At 42.7% G+C, this 21,611-nt stretch overlaps 1 protein-coding gene across 3 annotated transcripts; it reads right to left on the reverse strand.

Annotated features, from left to right (window-relative positions):
* Window positions 1–4,462: 4,462 nt before the first annotated feature.
* On the reverse strand, window positions 4,463–20,117 carry CREBL2 (cAMP responsive element binding protein like 2). Of its 3 annotated transcripts, XR_007776631.1 has the most exons (5): window positions 19,934–20,115; window positions 11,601–11,798; window positions 10,373–10,520; window positions 9,566–9,658; window positions 4,463–5,564 (listed from the first exon to the last, which is right to left on the reverse strand). XR_007776631.1 is itself a non-coding variant. In XM_050970172.1 (4 exons), coding segments are annotated over exons 1-4 (363 nt in total). In that variant the 5' UTR covers window positions 19,949–20,117; the 3' UTR covers window positions 7,767–9,717. The 3 variants fall into 3 exon arrangements, 2 of the variants coding, with proteins under 2 accessions (XP_050826129.1, XP_018774290.1); XM_050970172.1 differs by lacking the exon at window positions 4,463–5,564 and having other exon boundaries at window positions 7,767–9,719; window positions 19,934–20,117; XM_018918745.3 differs by lacking the exon at window positions 4,463–5,564 and having other exon boundaries at window positions 7,767–9,658.
* Window positions 20,118–21,611: the final 1,494 nt, after the last annotated feature.

The raw sequence follows: 21,611 nt of genomic DNA on the forward strand, positions 1-21,611 counted from the left end.
TGTGGCTTCTTTTAACCCAGGCTACACTGGTAAAAACACAAGAGCGAGGAGAAAGTTTTCTCACTTCTTCCATGATTTTAGGACAGGTGATGGACAGGTGGACAGGCACTTTAGGACAGATGGGTCTGGTAGCACCAGTGCCAGGTACCTCCTGGTTTGCCAAGGCCCCAGAGGTGCCAGAGACAGGAGGCAGATCATGAATTATCTAAGCAAGAAATGGAAAATTCTGTAGGATTTGCCCAATCAATATAGACACAAAACAAACAGAATAAACTCCCAGTCCACAAACACATCTCAAGCCCATCTACAAAGGGGAGGTTCTGGGAGAAAGCACTCCTGGGTCTCTTGCCCATCCATTCCTTAATTTTAAATGTTTCCTGTGTAAGAACATGATACAGTGCCAACCATTAGGCTTTTTTTTTCCATTAAGCAGACACATGTTAAGTAGAAATTCCATCACTGCTGTTTATACTTGGTATTAAGTGGCTTGCCCTTGGGAATTCCCATTACAAATTGTCCAATTATGTCCCTTCCTTTTTATTTCAGCAGAAAGTTGGAACTTTCAGTTAAGTATACTTTAAAAATTTCCAGTTGAGGGGCTGGGGCTAGTGAGAAGCAGAGACTCACTTCACTTGCACCTATTTTTCCACCAGCCTCACGGAGGTGACACCAAAGTAGCTATCACCAATAATTGGACTTAAGGGTTTCCATATGCCCACTTAAGAATCCCCAGAGTTTTTTTAGTCTCCTCAACTCAACCCATTTAAATTCAGATTTAACTGACATTGATTTAGGGGTTGGTTTTCCAAGGTGCTGAACACACGCCATCAATTGCAGCTGAAATTCTGAGTGCTCAGCCCTTCTCAATATCAGATCCTTCCTGTTTAAAAGAACAAAAAGAATATTAGAAGTTTATTAAAGCCAGATCCATATGCTCAAAGGAAGGGTTATTAACTCCTTAAGTGATTCTGTAAGTTAATATGTCTTTATTAGTTGGCTCTTTTCAACTAGCAAGTGTTGTAGAATAGGCCATTATAAATTACAGAAGCTTTATTTGAACTGGCTTCTAGTAAAACATAACACACCTACTGGAAGATTGCTGTATAAATGTCACCTCCTGATGAGCAGTCTTTACTAAACCACAGATTTTTTTTCTACACTACTGCTAACACACACAAAGTCTTTAATTTGTTTCATGAAACTGGTCTCTGGATAATATTCAGAAGTGACAAAGATGCCAGTAATTCCTTTGTGTGTAGCATCACAACCATTTTACACCAGCTCTCAATTTGGTCCTACATTTGCAGGGGAATAGAAAAAGAAAAAAAAATATTACACCACTAAATAATTAGATTTGTTCTTGTCTCATGCCTGGGCAGACATAAATTCTCTCTCTGCATGCACCAGTAAAAGGAAGAGATGCTTTTGGGGAAGAGGGACTGATCAAGGACTTGAATTTTTTTGAGGCCATGTAGAATTAGGCAGCAGAAGCCACATACAGATGGATGTAATTACCCACCTATTTCCAAAGGCACTACAGCTCTTCTCTTCAGCCCTGGAGATTTACCATCTCCACTTCTACACATACTCCACAGAGTCCTTCCCCATACTGATCCAAACACAGGAAGGAAAATGATGAAGAAATATCCAGAGTTAGCAAGATTTCAGATTAGTCACCAGCTAACTGTAAATGCAGCAGGAGTAGCCCTGATTGCATTAACTTGATGCTGGCAGCTCATCTGCCCTCTCTGGATTTTTGCAGACTCTGAAACAGTTCTTGCCACATTACTGACATGGGCTTTCACACTCACTCAGGGCATCTTTGTCACAATCTTCATTCTTGAGCTTGTAGGGTTTTTTGGTTTTTTTTTTCTGTAAGAGGGATGCTGAGGATGTGCCCTTAGCACAACTTCATCTTCAAAGATCACTTCCTGCATGTGTAACATGTTTACTGCCAGAAGAAATTCCTAACCATGTAACAAATCACTGGAGACTGGTCTTCAAGGGAAACATTTCATGAAAAGCTACCCAAGTTCCATTTTTCTTTGAAGGGCAGAAGAGGAGTTTGCAGGGGGCCAGGCTTCCAAATGCCACCTTATTCAGGAGAAACAATTGCTGCCAAGCACTGGCCCCCACTCTTGGTTCTTTCTTGTAGCCTGATCACTACAGGAGAAACATAACCAGCTAAGTTTTCCCTGTCCCTTGCTACAGTAAAATTGTGTCCTCAAAGGCTCTCAGTGCTCCTTGGAAGCTCCTGACATCAGAAACAAAACTGGAGTGCACCAGTGTTGATCCTCCAGTCTTACCACCTCCATGTAGATCTTCCTACCAAGCATGGCAGAAAAATGGCACACAGGGAAGAAATTAGCACTTAGAAGCATCTTTGTCAATCCCTGCACTTCTCTCTATCCCTTATAATTAACTTGAAATTGATTCTTTATAAAAATTCTCACTGATATCCAAAAAACAGTTATATGCTAATAAAAGACAGGGGAAAAGAAGTTTTAGATTAATGAAGAAAATAATTTTAATAGGTGATATTTAAAGTTATAGCTGGTGGCAGTATTTCTGACAGACCAGTGCTAAGCTGTATTAGTAATAAGCACATTTGTTTTTTTTAAATGCCCTATTTCATGTAAAGGAGATGATTGAGAAAAAGAACTGCAAGGTGAATGCAAGCAATCACAAGAGACCATTCATCATTCTGCCTCCATTTTTATGAATACATTCACAGAACTGCAACTGGGCTCATTCCACAAGTAGCTCAGGGCAGAGGGATTAAATCAGACAACCTTTATAATTGTTCTCCAGCTGTCAGCCAGCCTTTTTTATCTGCCAGCACATGTAGACTATATCATTTCCATTAACAATGCCACTCATTTAGTAGCATAGGACTGAAATGATGACATTAAGAGGATAATGAAAAAAAAAAAAAAAAAGGGAAAAAAAGATTATGTAAATCCAAAAAGCTGAAACAGTTAATTGGTTAATTGGCTGTTTCTCAAACACCCACAGCAAGCAACATTGGCTCCACTGGTGTACCAGTAACTAGAAAGCCAATTACTATTTTATTTCAGAAAGTGAGGAAAACCCAAAGAAAAAAGTAATGAGAAATGCAACTTGCTGAAGTGAGAATAGCAATACTGTTGTCATCAAGAGATCCCTGCAGCACCACCACCTTGGGAAGGTTTGCACACAGACTTGTCACAAGTGTAATTAGCTAATTAGAAAGCCATAAAATACCTCCTTCCCCTTTCACTCTCTGAGATCCTAGATATGATTCCAGATTTAAATAGAAAACTAACACTATTACTGTACTTACTTTGATGAAACCTTTGCACACAGACTTGTCACAAGTGTAATTAGCTAATTAGAAAGCCATAAAATACCTCCTTCCCCTTTCACTCTCTGAGATCCTAGATATGATTCCAGATTTAAATAGAAAACTAACACTATTACTGTACTTACTTTGATGAAACCTTTTCTGGGCTATGTTCATGAAATAAATCACTTTGGGCCAAAATGTTTTAAATTAATCCCTCCCTTAACTCCACAGGCTGTTTCAGATATGTCAACCTAAACTGAGCTTGCCTTTCATTTGAAACCACTGCTGAAAATGCTGGGCAACCTCAAATTGTACAGACTAAATCCCAATGTTTCAAGTGCAAGAAGAATTACACTTTGCAGAGCTGTTTCAATACATGCCCAGCATCTACTGAACAACATCACTGCTGTCTGCTAATGCTGTCACCTTCTTCCTGATCACACAGCTCATCAGAATGCTTGAGCAAGCAAAAACTACTCTGGGGTGAGCCAGTACCAGCACTGCTTGTGCTGGCTGAGAAACAAGAGGCTCCTGTGTACAAAGGGTGATGCTATTATTCAGTACCGTGCAGAAAAGGTATTTACACTGATGTCACAGAGCATGAAATGCAAAGAGGTGGCTTGGTGGGTGTGGTACACATATGCAGAGGCACAAACTGCAAAGTAACTCAGGGTTACCCATACACAGTCGTTTGGAAAAGGAACCCTTGACAGATTTTGAAAATAGCTGCCAGGCTACTTGGGAAAGAAAGGAGACTCACAGAAGAGTCTTTTTCTGTACCAAAGAAGGAATGCATTCCAAAAAGGAGATTTTAAAGGGGAGAGGAAAGAAAAAGCCCAGAAATGCAAAGCAGAAAACACTGACCTAGCAACATGGTCAGGCGTGTGTTTGATAGGGAGCAGGAAAGGACTGCTCTCACATCAGCAGGCACTTAGAGCATGCCACAGAAGGATGGCAAAGCTGGAGGCCACTGCTGGAATGCACTGCCTCAGGAACACCCAGCATGGTTGGCAGCACTGCTAAACTTGATCAAAATGTATTCTAAAAGTTACCATGAGAAAGAAGGTATGGGAATAAGTCACCCTTTCATGGGCTATTTCTATTCACACTGAACAGCCTGTCTCATGAAAACACACATTTTATAATCCACTTTTAGTCTTTTATTCACACATTTATTTAATCAGCTGCAACACAGCTAGGAATGCCACCAATACCCACCCAAACATACAGAGATCATACACAAGAATTGCTTCAAGCAGCAGCTACTGCTAGTAGCATTGATTAAGCCAGTTGTGAGATACAGGCTGACACATAAAAAAGCAGAGTTACTCTTGTACTAGTTATGGAAAGCCTCCCAAGTGCTTTTTATGGAGGAAAAAAAAAACAAAAACCAAAAAACTGAAAAGCAGTTTAAGTTTTTTAGTTGGTTTTTTTTATGAAGTGCTGCTGAAAATCATTAGCTGACCAATGACAGCATTTCCTAGTTGAAATTTAAAGATTGTTCAGAGCTCCATCCAACCTGATTTTGAACACCTCCAGGGATGGGGCATCCACAACTTCTCTGGGCAATCTGTTATAGGCCTCACACTAAAGAATTTTTTTCTTGCTATCTAATCTAAACCCTCTGTCAGTTTGAAGACATTGTCCCTTGTCCTGCCACTCCAGCCCCTTGTCAATAGTCTCTCCCCATCTTTGTTGCAGGTTCCCCTCAGGCACTGGAAGGCCATGATAGATCTACATACAAAAATCTGTACATTCCATAAATCAGCATCAGTTGAATTTTAGTCCACTGATGTACTATTCAGTGTGGGACACCTCAGGTTTCACTGTGGATTAGAAGTTTACGTTTTCTCATACCAACTCACAGTGGAGTCATGTAAGAAATGAATTTATTGACATAACTTTTGGAGAAACTAATACTCAGTGACACAAAGAGCAGGAACTGACATTTTGCCCTGCTTACCTCCAACAGGGATTTCTACATCAGCCCATCCCTTGTCACCCCTGCTGTAACTTGAGCCCAATGAGGAGGACTATGGTTCTTATTTCAGCTTTTCCTCTGCTTTCTCTGCATTTTGAGACTTGTCTCAAACATTTACTTCTTATATAAACAGTAATTTTATAGGTAGTTATAGTGATTACCATTTCTTGGAAAGCAGCAACTGGAGCTATGATACCAAACCTTCACCAGCTCTACAGGAAAAACTAGATTCATTACTGATGTAGGTTAATCTTCACCCTAAAATGTAAAAGGGAAAGAAAAGGAAAAACAATCAGTCACAGGCACTCTCAAAGTTGGCCAGATTTCAGCTTTTGAGCGAGAAGCTTTTTGAAATTTGCCTACTCCATTAAAATAAACCCCTGATATAGGTTAAGATAGTATTTGAAAAGCACTTAACAGGATACTGATTCTTTGACAAACACATGTTATCAGATAGCAGACTCTGATTACTTTCTTTTTTTTTTTTTACACATAATAACAAAATGTTCTCAGTTCAGTGATGAGTCAATTAAATGTATCCCCTTCACTGCAGGATTCTGTGCATGCAGCCTATATACAGAAACAAAAAGGCAAGACCTACTGCACATTTTTCTTATGAAGCTGCCACTATCTGGTCCATCCTGTGCTATACATTCCCCAAAAGGATTAGTGCAACTCTACAGTGCTTAGTCCATCATCATCCACTGAATTCAGTCCTACTACACTTAACCCTAACAGGAGTTCTGGGGTTGCTGTAAACACCAAACAGTACAGACAGCATATTTTAGGACTGTGGACAGTTTCCAAGAGATACCCACCTTTAGCCTGCCAAATGAGTCTGGCTGAAGATTAGATTTCCATGGTAAGTGGGAACATGAGGCATTTCCAGGCTCATTTCCTTTCTATAGTATTTGTGAGAGAGAACCAGCTGTGCTCACTCACTGGAGAAGAAACATGTGAAAGGTGTACCCAGCCTACACAAAAAGAGGGTAAGACTATACCACCCTACATTATTTAGGGAACTAGATGAGACTCCTGACCAGAGGACTTGCCTGTATCACTCCTAGGAGCCACCCCAACAAGGATGAAGAGTATGACCATTAGAGCAGCAAACAAGCATGAACCACAAACACTTGCTGGTTTTCAAGGGGAACTGCTAAACTTCCAAGTTTCAAAATAAAGAACTCCCAAAAATCCTGCTAAGGCCAAAAAATGTATAACACAGCACAACCTGCTACATGATGGAAGCCACAGAACTCGAATGAATGCTTGCTGCTGGGAATCCTACATTTGGTAATGACTACAGCATCTAGTGCAGATGGAAAAGCTGCAGTTAGAGCTGTAACTATGTGTGACTGCTTTTTGCTTGCAGACAATCAAGGATGATGGAGGCAGTAACAAACCTCCTGTCTATCTGCACAAAGCACAAGGAACCTGTCAGAACATGGGTTCCACTATTTGTGCTACAGAGCTGGGGCCAGGCTTGCCAAACACAGCCTTGTAATGTCAAGTGCTGACTAAGCCAAGAAGCAGGAGCCACCACGACAAGGAACAGAAGAAACTGCTGCTCACCACAAAGAGAAATTCCCACTCTCCATTTCCTCCAGAAAAGAAACCTTTCTGCTGAAAGGCTTCCTGTTTGGTATCACAGCATGTGAAACAAATAGGGAAGAAAGCAAGCAGGGTGTTTCTGGCAAGATCAGAGCCGGGTTTGTCACATTACCAAGTGCTGGGCAGAGCTGTTCTGGTCACACATCACACTCTGTATGTTTTCTAAATCCCTAATTCTGAAAGACACTTAAGCATCTGCATAACATTTGAAACATGTGTCTAATTACAAGACATGGTTTACATCTGAAAGTGGACTGTGTAAGACTAATTCTAAATAATCCATTACATTTCCAGCATGATCATGTTATAAAATCCAAACACAAGGTTGGCAGACTATAGTTCTGAACATTTTGCCTAGGGTTTTTCTTCCTCCAGAAAATCCAGGGAAATGAACAGGTAAGAATTCAACATCAACAAAAATCCCCAAGCTTATGGGTTGGTTTTATCACTCTTTCAGGACAAACTGTAGCACAGACCTTCAGATACAGAGAGTGGATGGCAGGGATAGGGGTGGGCAGGATAGGACACAGACAACACAACATGAACTCTCACGTCCTACCCACCTCTATTTCAGTGTGACTTAACCTCTCTTAATAGTCTTGTGTGTCTGTGCAACATTTTTAGCAATTGCTAACTGAGTGCCTGGTTGCAAGGTCTAAAGAATAAACCTAAACCCATATGTTAAGGTTCAAGATATAGGTGCTTAGAATGGAATTCTGAAAATGATTATGCTGTACACTGAAATACAGTACTTGATTATCTTCAGTGCTTTCACCCCATCCTGAACTGACACAATGCTAAACAGACCCAATTAGTTCAATAAAAAAAGGCAACGCTCAGTCTAGCAAAGTCATTCATTATAATATTTATTCTATGAAACAATGATGAAAATATAAGATTAAAAAATGTTCCATGCATTTCATAAAATACAGAGAAAGACACAGTCATAAACAAAACAGAATAAGCAAGCCAAACACCCTCTGAAAATCCCAGGAGCTCCACTCTCCACATTGCATCATATGAATACAAAAAGCATATCCAGGAGAAAGAGCAGCCTGAGGAAAGTGGCAGGTTATCTGTCAATAACTGGGATGAGTACATGTCTTGGTCATCAGCCCACAAGAGTTTTGCCATCCCCTTTCTTACTACAAAACCAAACTGATTCAACTTGCTTTCCTTGCTACCAGTTCCTGGCATTGTCTTTGGCTGGGAAACCAGGACAGCATAGCTGGGAAACCAGGACAGCATAGCAGAATTCACATTAAGTTGCTGTCCAGAGAGGTACTAGGGCCCAAAATGTAGGCAGCTATGGAAAGATATCAGGGCACAGTGGATGAGAGGGAATGGCAGCTGTTCCCCTGCCATTCCCTCTCAGGGAACATGTCCCTGTTCCCCTGCTGCAAGCAGGCTGCAGGGACATGCCTTGACCGTCTTCCCAGGAGCACAGTGTATGGAAAATGCACCTGCTGGAAGAAGGATGGGCAGAAGCAGTGCCCTAGGGTGACTTTATGATGCTTGTAGCCCCAGTTGTCTGTTCAGTTTATGCTGGCTATTATATTCTGCACCTTTAAGACTGGTTCTGAGAGTGAGGGGCAGGAGAAGAGGAGCACACCTTGTTTGCAGAAACTGTACTTGTTCCCCTGCATTGTCTCTCATGGACTGTGCCTGTCTGCAGCATGGACAGCGGGACAGAGCTCTCCTTTGCCTTTAGTCAGCTTTTTTAGCTAGCTGAGGAAGAGAAGTTCCCCACACTGTGGCATTTCTTTTTCTTGGAACTCATTGGTCCTGCTCTGGGCTGAAAGCCCAGAAAAACACCAGGAGCTCATGCCTGTAGCCCACCAGGGCCCGGGATGGAGCATTTTCCAGCACAGGAGGAGAAGAGACTGAGCGAGCCTACCACAGCCCATGAAAAGGACTTTCTGAATTTGCCATCTCTTCAGAGCAGCAAGAGGTTTTATTGTTTAATATTATTCATATTTTTATACTTGTGAATACTTTGCTTGTTAAATAAACAGACTTTTTCTACTTTTCTCCAAGGAAATATTTTCCCAAACCAGCTGGGGGAGGGGTCACTTGAATCTGCTTTCTAGAGGGACCTGTTTGGAAGTTTCCTCCCAAATTTGCCCTAAACCAGGAGAAGCAGGAAATGTATCTAGTATCTCTTTAAGAATCCCAGTCACACAAAAGACATGCTGCATTAAAGATGGATGACAAGAGCAACACCTGCATTTAGGTTACAAATGACATTGCTATAAATCTTACTGAAACATTTTGATCCTCCTCCTCAACCTACAATACCAGGTTTGGCTTTAGCAAAGCTGGTAGGAGATCCTTCTCTTGGTTTTCTTTTACAGAACCTCCCACATTCCCACAACAGTCAACAACCACATAACCACCAAACACAAAGCCAGCCTAATTCTGGGCTCTGATATAAAAGCAGCCCCACTCTTGTGCTGGGAACACCCCAAAGCTGCCATTGCTGTATTTGGGGAGGGCAGTGTAGCGAAAGAAAGAACAAGGCTCCACTTACACCAACACCTGCTGCTCCAAAAGCCCCACCCACAAAGCTTTAGGAACACCATAATCAAAGAATTTCATGTGGGGAGGAGCAAAGAGAAGAGAACAGACAGGGATCCTTTCCCCTGCACCTGGGGATGCATCCAGTCTTCAGAACAGCATTTTTCCTCCTGCCAGCTCCCAAGCCACCTCTGCTGCAGCGCGGAAGGTTCTGCATCAGCCTCCTGAGAATGATGCACAGGGGGGAAGATTGTTATGGTTGAAAAAGTGGTTTTCATGTTGATCCTTAAAAACATAAAGTTAGAAACTCCTATTTTTTAAAAAAAAATCAGTGAAGTGTAATTTAGCCTGTAGCACAAACTATTACAAAATTAGAAGTAAGATATAGAATTGCCCATGCCACATCTTAATTCTCTCCCTTTGCATATCAGGAATATGACTTTATATCCCATGGTCTTCTCACTTCCCAATTCCCAGAAGAAACCTATTCCATTCCCTGCACAACCACAAAGGAATCAGAAAGAAGACTCCATAGGAAATCCCAGGTCCAGCATTTCTCTCTTGAATTGCTTGCAGCTAGAATAATGTTTTCTTGGTAAAGTTTTTAAAGTTCAATTATGTTTAATGTGCTCCATTTAGCTTGCATTTAAAAAAAAAAGAAAATGCTGTAAGAAATTAAGGTCTTCACAGGTCTCCACAGGCTTTGGTGAAACACAGAGAGTCTTTTAAAATAATTGCCCAGCTTCCTCTATAGTGGAATTTCTGTGTTGCCCATGTAAACATTACACAGAGTCTTTGTACCACCCACTAAGCTCTTTGTTTCAATCAACTATTTCTGCCCAAAAGCACATCCTTATGTTTCTTCCCACACCGCAGCCATACTCCTACACCACAAAAGATGTAACAAAACAGGAATTAATCACAGGCTGGATACTTACAGGGATTGCTGCTGTTTGCCTCTGTCTTTGCAGCCTTGGCAAGTTTGGTTGAGTTCTGCTGTGCTTTGCCTTGCTCCTCTCCAGTTAGCAGGGCTTTTATTTCCGAGGGGATTTTCCCTTGGTCCATGGCCATGCACCACTGCTTGTACTGAAATATGCAAACACATTAGGCCTTAGCAAACTGCCAGGATCACATTAGCAGACAAAACAGGGCTGTAATCTTTACCTTCCGGTATATTCATTTAAGTTCTGAACGTACTGAGCTGAAGCCTCTTACGAAACTGCAGAGCCCTAATGAGCTGAGCACGTGGCCATGGCTGCATACCTGGCCTCAGCAAAGCCTCTTTCAGTCAATAAACTGCTACTTAGAGGCAGCACTAGACAGAATAGTGTAATTATTAAACAACATGGAACACTCTGTGCAATTTCTTGCTTCTGGCAAGCGAGAATACTGTTCCAGTTCATGTCCTATTAAAAACAAATATTTCACATGACTCTGTGGCTCATGGGCTACTAAGAGGTCCTTTCCAATTGCGCAAGGCACAGGGGAAGCACATGTGCCTTATTCCTACTTCCCTCATCTTAAATCCTTCATTGCCAAACCCTGAGGCACATTAAAAAACTGTGGACAGTTGACTGGCTTTTCACCTGATCCTAAACCTGCTGACTTGTAGTAATTAGCCCTGCTCATTCAGACAAACCTAAAGTCAGGTCAATGCAGTGTCCTCAGTGTTGGTGACGTTTCATGACACCACTGTGTCTGTATTTCCAGATGAAACATTCTCTTTAGCTAATGCTGCTTATTTGGCCAAGACCCCCATCTTACACATCCCAGAACCACCTACACAGAGAGCATGCTGCAAGAATCCACCTCCCCAACAGAGAAGCAATGGCACTCTGTGGATATATGCTTGTCCTTTGATATTTCAACACCTCTCCCCACAATCTACCTCTGTCAAAGTTTTTTCAAAACCAGACATTTCAAAGACAACAGACTCAAATGTAATGGTACTTCCTTTGCTTTCTTACAGTTCAGAACCAGCAGACAACTTGTGAGATGAGTTTGTATTCTACACACCAAAGCAGGGAAACAGCTGGATGCATCTGATGTTTTGATACCTCCTGGCCAGCCAAATGCCACTGTCAGTCACTGTGGTCCCGAGAACAAGTGCTCATGAGGACAGGTCCCAGATAATACTGAGGATTAGGTTAAATGATAATTCCTTACCATTTCAAGCTCTTCTCTGAGAGCACAGATGGCTCGCTCTCTGCTTGAAACCAGCTCTTCCAGGTACTGGTACCTCAGCTTCTTCCTGGCTCTGCACTCTCTTGCACTCTGACGACTTCTTTCAAGTTTTGCCTTCAAGTCTATTTTGGCTGGTTTACGACCCCGTTTGCCTGGTTTCTTTACCTTGCCTCCAACCACCTGGAAAGGAAGGGCACAGTAAAGATCCTGTTCTGCAGAGGTAATGCTGGAACCATGTGACAGTAACTACTAGGAGTCTCAAGTACAAAATCTTGCATATCCACCCTGGAGCAACAGAGGAAATAAGAATGCTGAGCACTGAAGTTTTCAGGACTCTCTCCAGTTGCTCTATTTCTCTCTCATACTGGGGAGCCCAGAACTGAACACACTACTTCAGGTATCTATGAGGGTATCTGGTTATTGAGGAGGCATAATCAGCTTGTAGTGAAATTGCTTTCATATCACCAACAGCCCCTGCTCCAGCAGGTCTGGAAATACTGTATTATAGAGATTAACACTTCAATTTAGAAACAAATAAATTTGTTTCTATCAATATAATGCAAAACTTAGTTTTGTTGCAGTCAACAGTTCCAGCCTACTCTAAATTCAGAATTATTCACTAGGGACCTGAGCTTCCTTGGGCTAGATTTCTTTCAAAAGAATCTTAAGGAGTTTTACTAAACAGGGAACTCAGTCACACCAAGTCCTATCTCTGCTGCCTCTGCTCCAGCAGTACATCACCATTCTGGCCATATTCACCTTCAAAACATTACTCCACAGCCTGGTGAGTCTCCTCACACCTCCCCACACAACCTGTCAGTGCTGAACTCTCCCTGTTCCTAATATAGATCCCCCTTGCAGAAATGTAACTCTCAAGTTTCTTGACCTATGGAATGCAGGTTTTACAATCACTTTCCCCTCTTCTTTGTAGCTCATTTTTTACAGGTCTGAGAGCTTCTCCTGCTACAAATAAAATTTAAAAAAATAAAAAAATTTAAAAAAACAACTCAGTTTACTCCATGTTTTCCCACTCATATATTTTATTCTTAACATGGGGGCATGGCACAAGAAAATCTTAAATATGGTCTGAAGATTAGTTCACTGGTCATTGGGCAGTATCACCCAGTAAACATTACATCAGCCACACACCCCAGCTCCCTCTGAAGTGAGGATTTCTCTTTATTTGCATTCTGACCACACTGTTTGACTGGAGGGGGTGTGGAGAAATACACCTAACACACACACCTGCATACAAGAATTTCGCTGCTGCCTTAGTATTTCACCATCCTGCACACAAACAGGCTTTTTCTAATAGACAGTGTTTAAAATATCAGAGTTCATAATTTTTAAAAAAGCACTTTTACTGTGAAAAGCAACAAAACAAGTAATTTTTAACATTCAAAGAAGTCACTTGTTCTGCAAACTTAGCAAGCTGCAATAAAAACAATAACATAGTGAAGTGATGTGCCAGAATGAAGAGGGGAAAAAAGGATTATACAATTGAGCCTATTCTTTCTTTGGAAAGTGAGTCAACAATCACATGCCAACATAATCCTACCCTCTCTGTATTGTCCCTCCTGATTTATTCAGGAGTAGCTGCCTACCATAAGCAAATGAAAGAACAGAAAGTACTTAATGGACATCTATGATAATGAAACAAACACAATACATTCAGAAGAGCAAAGGAAAAAAATGAACCTCTTTTACACTTGAACTGCTGAATACAGTTTAAATAATTCTTTACTTCATCAAGGTGCTCCCCTTGAGATTTTCTAGTTCAAAAAATCTAATGTAGTTCAAAGTAAGATAAAACTAACCAGATGTGGCCAAGGCAGGGGGCAGGAGCTCTAAGGAAGGGAAAGTGACTGTCCCCTTTCAGGCATGACAAGATGTGTCCTCTCATGGAAACCCTCTCCTGGCTGTGGATGGTGTGATCCACATGCCCAGCTCAGCAGAAGGTGGAAATACACAGAATCTTCCCAGGTGGGGCTGTAGGCACTCACAATTTGCTCTCTATTATTACTTGCACTTGGAAGATTGATGGATATTACATTATACACACTACAGCCAAAGTACTTCAGTTCTCAAAGACTTTTAGCACCTGAGGCTTTTTCTGTGTTAATGCAAGGTATTTCAAAGTAAATCTTTGCATTCAAGAGCTAGATAAGGTCTTGTAGAGACATACACTGCAGCTCTCTTAAAAAGCCCTGGCCACTCTGGGTTCTGACCCTCTAGAACTAGAGTGAGCTGCCACTCAAGGCTGGGGCCCCAGCACACACCACACTGCTGCGTGAACAAAAAAGTACCCTGAGTCCTTATCCTGCACAGGAGCACTGACAGCCATGCCCTCCCCCCAAAGCCTCAGGTGTGTGAATGGTTTCCACCACACCATTTCTCACAATCAGCAAATTAAAGATTGCTTAGCACATGGCAAATGCATCCTGGATCCCCCATTATCTGTAAATTGCCTTCCCTTTGGTCACTCCAGAGAGCCTTCTACAGATAGGTGTGCCAACTGCTCTCCCTACAAGATATTTTACCACTGCAGCAGCCCTGCACACAAGCTCCCTTAGGGCAGGAAAAAGGCTTGTACCTCTTCAACCATTAAACCATGGTTACCTGCCAATGCTCTAACCACCAGGCTATGGAGATAACGAAAAGCTTCCTTCCCTTTTGACTCTAAGCACTAAAACCCCTAACAATCTGCCTTCACACCATCCCCAAAGACTCATGCTGTCTTCATGGCTCTGGAGTTCATACAATTACACATCACCCTGCAAAGGCAGCAATGGTAAGCAATTTAATTAAATCCTGCATCCTCACCAATATTTAGTAGATCCTGCTGTAACCTTAAGCAACCCAGCTGGGGAAAAAAGGCCTTGAGAAATCCTTTGCCCCCATACAGCATTACCATATCTCCTTGGCTTCTAGTCCTCTTTGCCTGCTCAGTTGCTATGCTGATGAGACAGAAAGAAGACAAAGCAGAAGTGATAGTTGATGCTGAACATGGCAACAGAACAAGCAAACATTTTTTTGTCCCTTTGTATTCCTCTGCAGTTTATAAAGAGTTGTGATCTATTAGCATTCAACAGTTGAGATTTGGGGTTTTTTCAGAGAGTTATATGCAATCAAGACTCAGAACAACACTAATCAAAAATATTTTCATAGAAATATTAATAAATGCATGCATTAGTTAGAGATCTGACCAAGCTCCCATTTCAGCTCACTCAGACTTCAGAAAACAGAAGAACATAACTCTTTTCTCAGGCATATGGTGTGATTCTTGGGCTGTCCTGCACAGGGCAGGAGTTGGATACGATGATCCCAATTGGTCCCTTCCAACTCAGCCTATTCTGTGACTCCACAATTTCCTTTTCATACCCTACTTAGATCATAACCTCATTCTTGCCTCCCATCAGTGCTCAAGCACAAAGTTATTTGACCTGGAATTGGAAACAGCTGCAATTACTTGACCTGATATAGAAAATTCCTCAGACTTCTGGATTTTTTTTTTTTTTATTAGAAGAATGCAGCAGATCTCTCCAAAATCCTTGCAGAATGCACAGCAGAGAGGTCCTCCACAGGAAGGAGATCCACACATAATACAGCTACACTGTATCAGCTCCTCACTCACAACCTGAGGAGCTGAGCCCCTCAGATAGAAGACTGGGGTAGAGTCGGCCTCATTTGCAAGTTTGAATCAATTTAGCAGATTAAAGCAACAGTAGCCCAGGCACTGCTCAGCACCACTGACCAGCAATGCTGATCACATTGACCAGGTCAGCATCTCCCACAAGCTCTGAGTTAATTTACCAATAAACAAGCAGCTCCATCAACCAGTACTTGAGATCCATCTTAGGCAGACTCTGCATTGCATTGGCAGCTGAAGGTATAGATCTGCAGAACTTAATGCAGCATGGAACTGGTGATCATCTACACAATTTATATAAAACTATTAAAATTATTAGAAAGAAATAAAACGTAAGGGTTGTGTTACAGTAGAGGGGTGAAGAATCTATTCCCATTTGCAAACATTTTTACAAAATCAGAAAGCAAATGAAGCCAGTCACAAGTCTCCTAACAAAGATGAAGTTTTCTGATCTTCCAATTCAAAGCATACCACTCACAGTAGCAGTACAAAACCCAGCTAGAGAGCATGCTTGTTATTCCTCCATTTCATGACATTTTATATGCTCAACACAATTCTCTGACTTTCACTGGCAGATAAAATACATCCGATAATGATCGAAAAATGTAAGATACTATTTAGTGAGCAAACACAATCTAAGTCTTAAGGAGATGTGTCAACAGAAATTAATCCTGAAACTCTCACCATACAAAGTGCTTCATGTCTTAAGAATGCCATGTTCAGCACAGAGGCACAAAGAATACTGTCTTTCTTTGCTGCAAGGTCTGTTTTAAAAAAGCATGAGCTAGGGATAAATGTCAAGTTTTCATAAAGTGCTGTGCAGGCATCCAGATGGGTAAGTGCTAAAGTTCAGGGCAGCAGTCACTCAGATGTCACCTTGCCACTCCACAGGTGACAGCCCTGCTTTTTCCCAAGGATGGACTTACAGCCTCACACAGGAATTATGTCCACCACTGTGCCCTACACATTCTCTCAGTTCACACTAACAGAAACCAGGCACTTTTCTAAACCTGTCTCAATTAGAACTCAGGATCAGGGAGAGTCAGCTAACTCTACCATGTGTATCCTCCCAGCCCACTGTAACAACGAAATAAAACTGTTCTAGCTGGTTTAGAGACTTTAATCTCCTCCATTTTAATGGCTCTTTGCAAATATGAGCAGATGTGTCATCTGAGCAATGCTGAGCAGGAGCTTCTTAAAACATTTAATGATTTGAAATTGCTCCTATCAAACTATTCCAACATTAGTTTGGAATGTGTGAATTGGAATGGCTGCAGATCAACTTTCAACATTATATATATATATATATATATATATATATATATATATATATATATATAATGTTGAAAGTTGATCTGCAGCCATTGGGAAGGTTGAAGCACAAAGGACTGCACACTCCAAGAGGTGGGAGGAAAGAGGAGCTGGGTCAGAGGAGTGACAGATGTACAAGTGTGGGGAGGGCTGGCTTACCAGCAGCATGTGTAGGGTTGTTAGGGGTGTGGGTGGTGCGCCTCTGGCTGCAGCTAAGCACCCAGCATTCTCCCTTTCTCCTTATTCAGCCCCTTGTTATGATTCAGTAAAACTTCTAAAATTCTAAAACACGAGGCATCCTTTCCCACAGACATGATCCTGGCTGGAAGACTTCTCCAGCACATTGAGAACCTGCACACTCTGAAAAAGCCCTGAAGGATGAAAACATGGCAGCCCACTTCCTTAGCAACTGAGGTCATCTCCACAGTAGCTCTGTCCCTGCTGTGGCATTCAGTGCATTACCCAGAGCTGACTCCAGGACTGCCTGGGAGATCTCTCTCTCCCTGATCCCCATCAGCCCCAGCAGTGAGGGTCAGAGGCTACAAGACAGCTCATGGCCAAAGACCCCTCAAGCTCTGTATCTGAAACACAAGATTTCACACCTGGCTTGCTCCCACACTCCCTCCAAGGGACACCTGCATCCCCATAATTATGACTCGGGACCACACAGGACTGAGTATTTGATGTCTCACAGCCAGGCTGTGTGGAAAGCAGCCCAGCTCCTTGGGTGTAGCCCTCTGCTGAGAGCCTTCCCCTGCTGGAACACCATGTGTTCCCTCAGAAAGGAAAGCTGCATGAAAATAACACTTGCTGGATCCACAAATATAGTAATACAATGTCTTTTCTGTGCCAGACAAGAATATTTATTATAAAAAACAGCAACCCTGACCTTTTCTGGTGGTGGTCTGGGTTTTGTTTGCTTGTTTTTAACTTCACTGGAATAACAAAAGTGACGCTACAAACTTTTGTTTCTCATTTCTGGCTGTAAACTGAAAAGTCAATTACCAAAATAAGTCTTGTCAGTGTCCCCAGTAAAACCTCCATAGTTAATACAAAAGATTACAGTTAGCTGTATAAAACTGTATTTTAATGTTGACTAACAAGAGTTATCAAGTTCTTATCCTAGTCCCTATTCTCTGCTTCCCAAGGCAGATAAAAAATACAGATTCTATGTAGTCTTGCAAACGAACCAAGAAATTTCACCTATAAAGGCTGAAACCACCATAACAGAGCTTCTTTTTCCCCTGTCCAAAGACTTCAGAGATGCACAGCTGATGTTTTAACATGAATTAATTGCAAGTAACAGCTACATCACTAAATTCTTTCCCTTCCACACCCAATAGCTCAAATCACAGCGAGAAGTGAGGCCAGTACCTGAACAACCCTTAGGTTAAAAGCAGTTCTATAGAAGAAAAGGAGGTTGTATTTTGGCTGGGAGTTCTTTGGAGTTGTTTGTTTGGGGTTTTTTTGTTTGGGGAGGTTGGGGATTTTTTGTTTGTTTTGGGGTTTTTTGGGGGGTGTGTGTGAATATTTTAAGAACATCCTCCTGAAATGAAACATGAAATTTTTCTCACTCTGATATTAAGATATTGTACCTCTCCCTTTATTTCTTGCTATTTCATTCCAATTTTGAGGAATGTGTTGACAAGAACCATTCTTCTAATGTCCTCTTAAACCAGACAAGGCAAAATTAAAGTGCACTATGAATTAGGGAAAACTTTGCAGCCTGCAAGCTCAGTTCTAAATTCTTTGTGTCAGTTAGATGAAGGCAAACACTGAACTTGGCTGCAGGCAGTTACAGGATGGTCACTGCACTACCAACACAATTTAGCTGGTTGAGATTTTGCAGGGAAAGTCCTTTCACAGGCCAACCCCCTCAGCAAGGAGGGAAGCATGACTCAGTGGAATTTTTAGGAGATTTCAAGGACATGCTGACTCCAGTGTAATCACAGTGGCCATAAAAGGAGTTATAAATAGTGCTTGCCTCATCCTGACACAGCAACCTGCAATGGGAAGAGCCCTCCTAAGGGAAATGGCATCTCTTGAACAGAGTCACCAAACCCTCAAGGTGACCTGCAGCCTCATGAACAATAAAAACTGTACTTGGGAGTGAAGATAGCAACAAGAGGGAATATTCCACTCTGTTGTTTTTTCTTATTCAACTCAACATCAATTTAAAAAAGAAAAAAAAAAAAAAAAGATCAAAGATTTGACTTACTGACTGGATAAATAGATTTATTTCAAAAAATGTTTCAGAAAAAAAAAAGGCATACTATTATGACTCCACATGGCACAATGGTAGACTAAAAATTATTTTTAAATGAAAATTTGGAAGCTGGGTAATACAAAGAGCCTAAGCCAGACAAAGAAGAACACACACAAAAAAAATCAGATAATGCTCATGAACTATAGACACCTCCAGAACTAAATCTTCCAGATCTTCTAAACTACTGCCCAAATTACACAAACATCTATGCAGAGTTGTGAGACATCAGTGATGCAGATTTCCCCCAACTACCTTCAGACAAGACCTTAATAAAATAAAATAGTATACATGTTAAAAGAGCAGATCACCATAAACCTTTCACAGTCTTACAACCCATTCTGTGGATTGTGGACTGCCAAATTACTGATCACATTTAAATTTCTTTATTCCATAAGAAACCATGTCAAGCATTTTTCCCCTCTTTGAATTAAAGCAGATCTTCATAGGCTGTGTAATTTTGCTCCAGTGAAATTCCAGTGGTATCTCCAGCATGAACCCCAGGATAAGCCACAACCAGCACTCCAGGGAGCTGAAACACCCAGCCTCAGCTAAGAGCCTGAGCTGCCCTGTGCTGCAGTGAGCAGACCCGGCCGCTGTCCCTGCAGGCCCAGCTTTAGGGTCACCCTAAGCAGGAGGGTGGAGGAAGCAGGAGGAGGATCCGTTCCTTGGGCACCGTCTCACGTTCTTACCCCACACCTTCAGGGATGCCACTGTGCTGCTCTCATGAGGTTCTCCCAATGATGGAAGAATCCAAGTTCCAGCACCCAGTACAAGGCTGCAACCCACGCTGCTGCCGTCGTACCTCACCATTGGTGCTATTTACCTAATCAGTCCAGGCTGCTGTTGGGAGCATGAGCCACTGCACCAAACCACTGGTGGTATGCAGCCTTTGGCCCATGCCTGGAGGTTCAAGGAAACGCCAGAAGCAGCACCGAAGCGCTGCAAGCAAGAACTAAGGGGGCAAGCCTTCCTTCCTATCAGCTGCGGCAAGCAGAGCTCGTCAAGAGCAGATTTCAGAAGGCTCCCTCCACCAAGAGCCTCACCGGCTGCCCTCGGCTCCAGCCCCGGGCGGGCCCCGCAGGCCCTTACCTTGCTGTCATCCATGTGTGCCGCCAGCCCCGATCCGCCTCGCCGTAGCCCCTGCTCGAGGAGCAGGCGGAGCTGACCGCCCGCCCGCAGCCCCGGCAGACACCGGCGCTCACAGAGCCTCAGGGCCGCCCGCGGCCGCCGCCATCGCCCGCCGCCATGTTTGTTTACAGAGGAGGGGAGCGGTAGCGCCGGCAGAGCGGTGCACGCTGGGAAATGTAGTCTTGTGCGACCGTGTCGCTATTGGCCGCCGCCCTAACAAGCCGGAAAAAACTACAACTACCAGCAGGCTCAGCAGAGGAGCGGCGCAGCGATTGGCTCTCGCCTCGCAGACCGGGCGAACTACATTTCCCAGGAGGCTTCGGGCGCCTCACCTTGCAACAACTGAATTTGTTGTTTTGTTGGTGTTTTTTGCATTTGTTTGTTTGTTTGTTTGTGTTTTCTCTATCGCTCGCACCATTCCACGGCTGTTCTGCTGCAACCGCAATGGCTCCGGAAAGATGACCAGGGGCTGGTGGGGCCAGGGCTGCCGGCTGCCGCCCTAGCCCGGGCTAGATGATAAAAAAAAACCCAAACCGATAAAATAATAAATTTAAGTTTTCTCCTGTTTTTTGCCTTGCTTTTCCCTAAGACTTCCTGAAGACAGAGCCGAATTTTCCAGGCCACCTGGACACTACTGAGCTCCCCCAAGCGTGGAGCAGCAGTGCCTGTAATTCCTGGAGAAGTAAAGCCAGGCCATCGTCCTCTGTCTGTGCCTCCAAATGAGCCCTGTGCTCGGTGGAAGGACACAGGTACCCAAGGACACAATTCTCTTAAGCATGGCCCACGTTTCGAGCTGGCGATGAAAGCTGAAGCTTGGTGTGTTTCATGTTGCTGCATGTTTCTTTTTATTCATGCAAGAGTTTCCCATGACTTAATCTCTTTTACATGCAATTGTTAGGGCTGAAGGCTTTGTCATGGGATTTTCCCCCTGAATCACAGACCTTCCTCTTGCAGGGATATGCTTGCTGGATGGCAGAGACAAAGCACTTTCTGAAGCATTTTTTTTTTTGACTCTGTAAGATTATATGTTGTCAAAGACAAGGCAGTTTGCACACTGCTTCCTATTTCTTGTCCAAAAACAATGAATGAGTTCTGGCAACTCTCCCTTGAAGTAATAGTAGTAAAAAAGCAGGGATGATCAATGTGTCAAACGAGAGGCATCAGCTAATAAAGTGGAAGGAATGGCTTGCTGCGAGCTTGTGTCCTGTGATCCCATCCAATCTTTACCTTCAAATTCTTCCAGAGGGCGGTGAGGCTCCTCCTCCTGCCTTTGGCGCTATCCTCGGGCCATAAAGCTGGCTTTAAAAGCCAGCTGGGGGTTTCCCCGGTGAAGGGAAATATTGAGTGGCAAAGAGCCAACATAGCTCACTTAGGCAACTCTCTGTTGCAACATGAGTGGAGGAAGGAGATTAGACAGAGCCCCTCTGCTGATTCAGAAGGGCCAGAATCCTTTTAACCAGCAAATTAAAGTTATAGCTGCATCTTTTCTTCTCACTCGATTGCCCCACACTACCCATCCTGCTTTACATCACGTAGGAAGCAGAGCTCCCAGCTTCTGACCAGGATAAAAGCACAAGTTCCCTGCTTCAGCACTTAAGAGCTTCTGTGTGTTAGCAGGGAACAACTCAAACTATGCATT

This window comes from Serinus canaria, chromosome 1A (genome assembly GCF_022539315.1).
Source record: "Serinus canaria isolate serCan28SL12 chromosome 1A, serCan2020, whole genome shotgun sequence".
NCBI lineage: Eukaryota > Metazoa > Chordata > Aves > Passeriformes > Fringillidae > Serinus > Serinus canaria.

What these genes read in the sequence shown, in the direction of transcription:
- CREBL2 (XM_050970172.1), bottom strand. An exon ending in TCAGAGAAGAGCTTGAAATG is followed by an intron (nt 10,521 to 11,600) that starts GTAAGGAATTAT and finishes TGCATATTTCAG; the next exon opens with TACAAGCAGTGGTGCATGGC.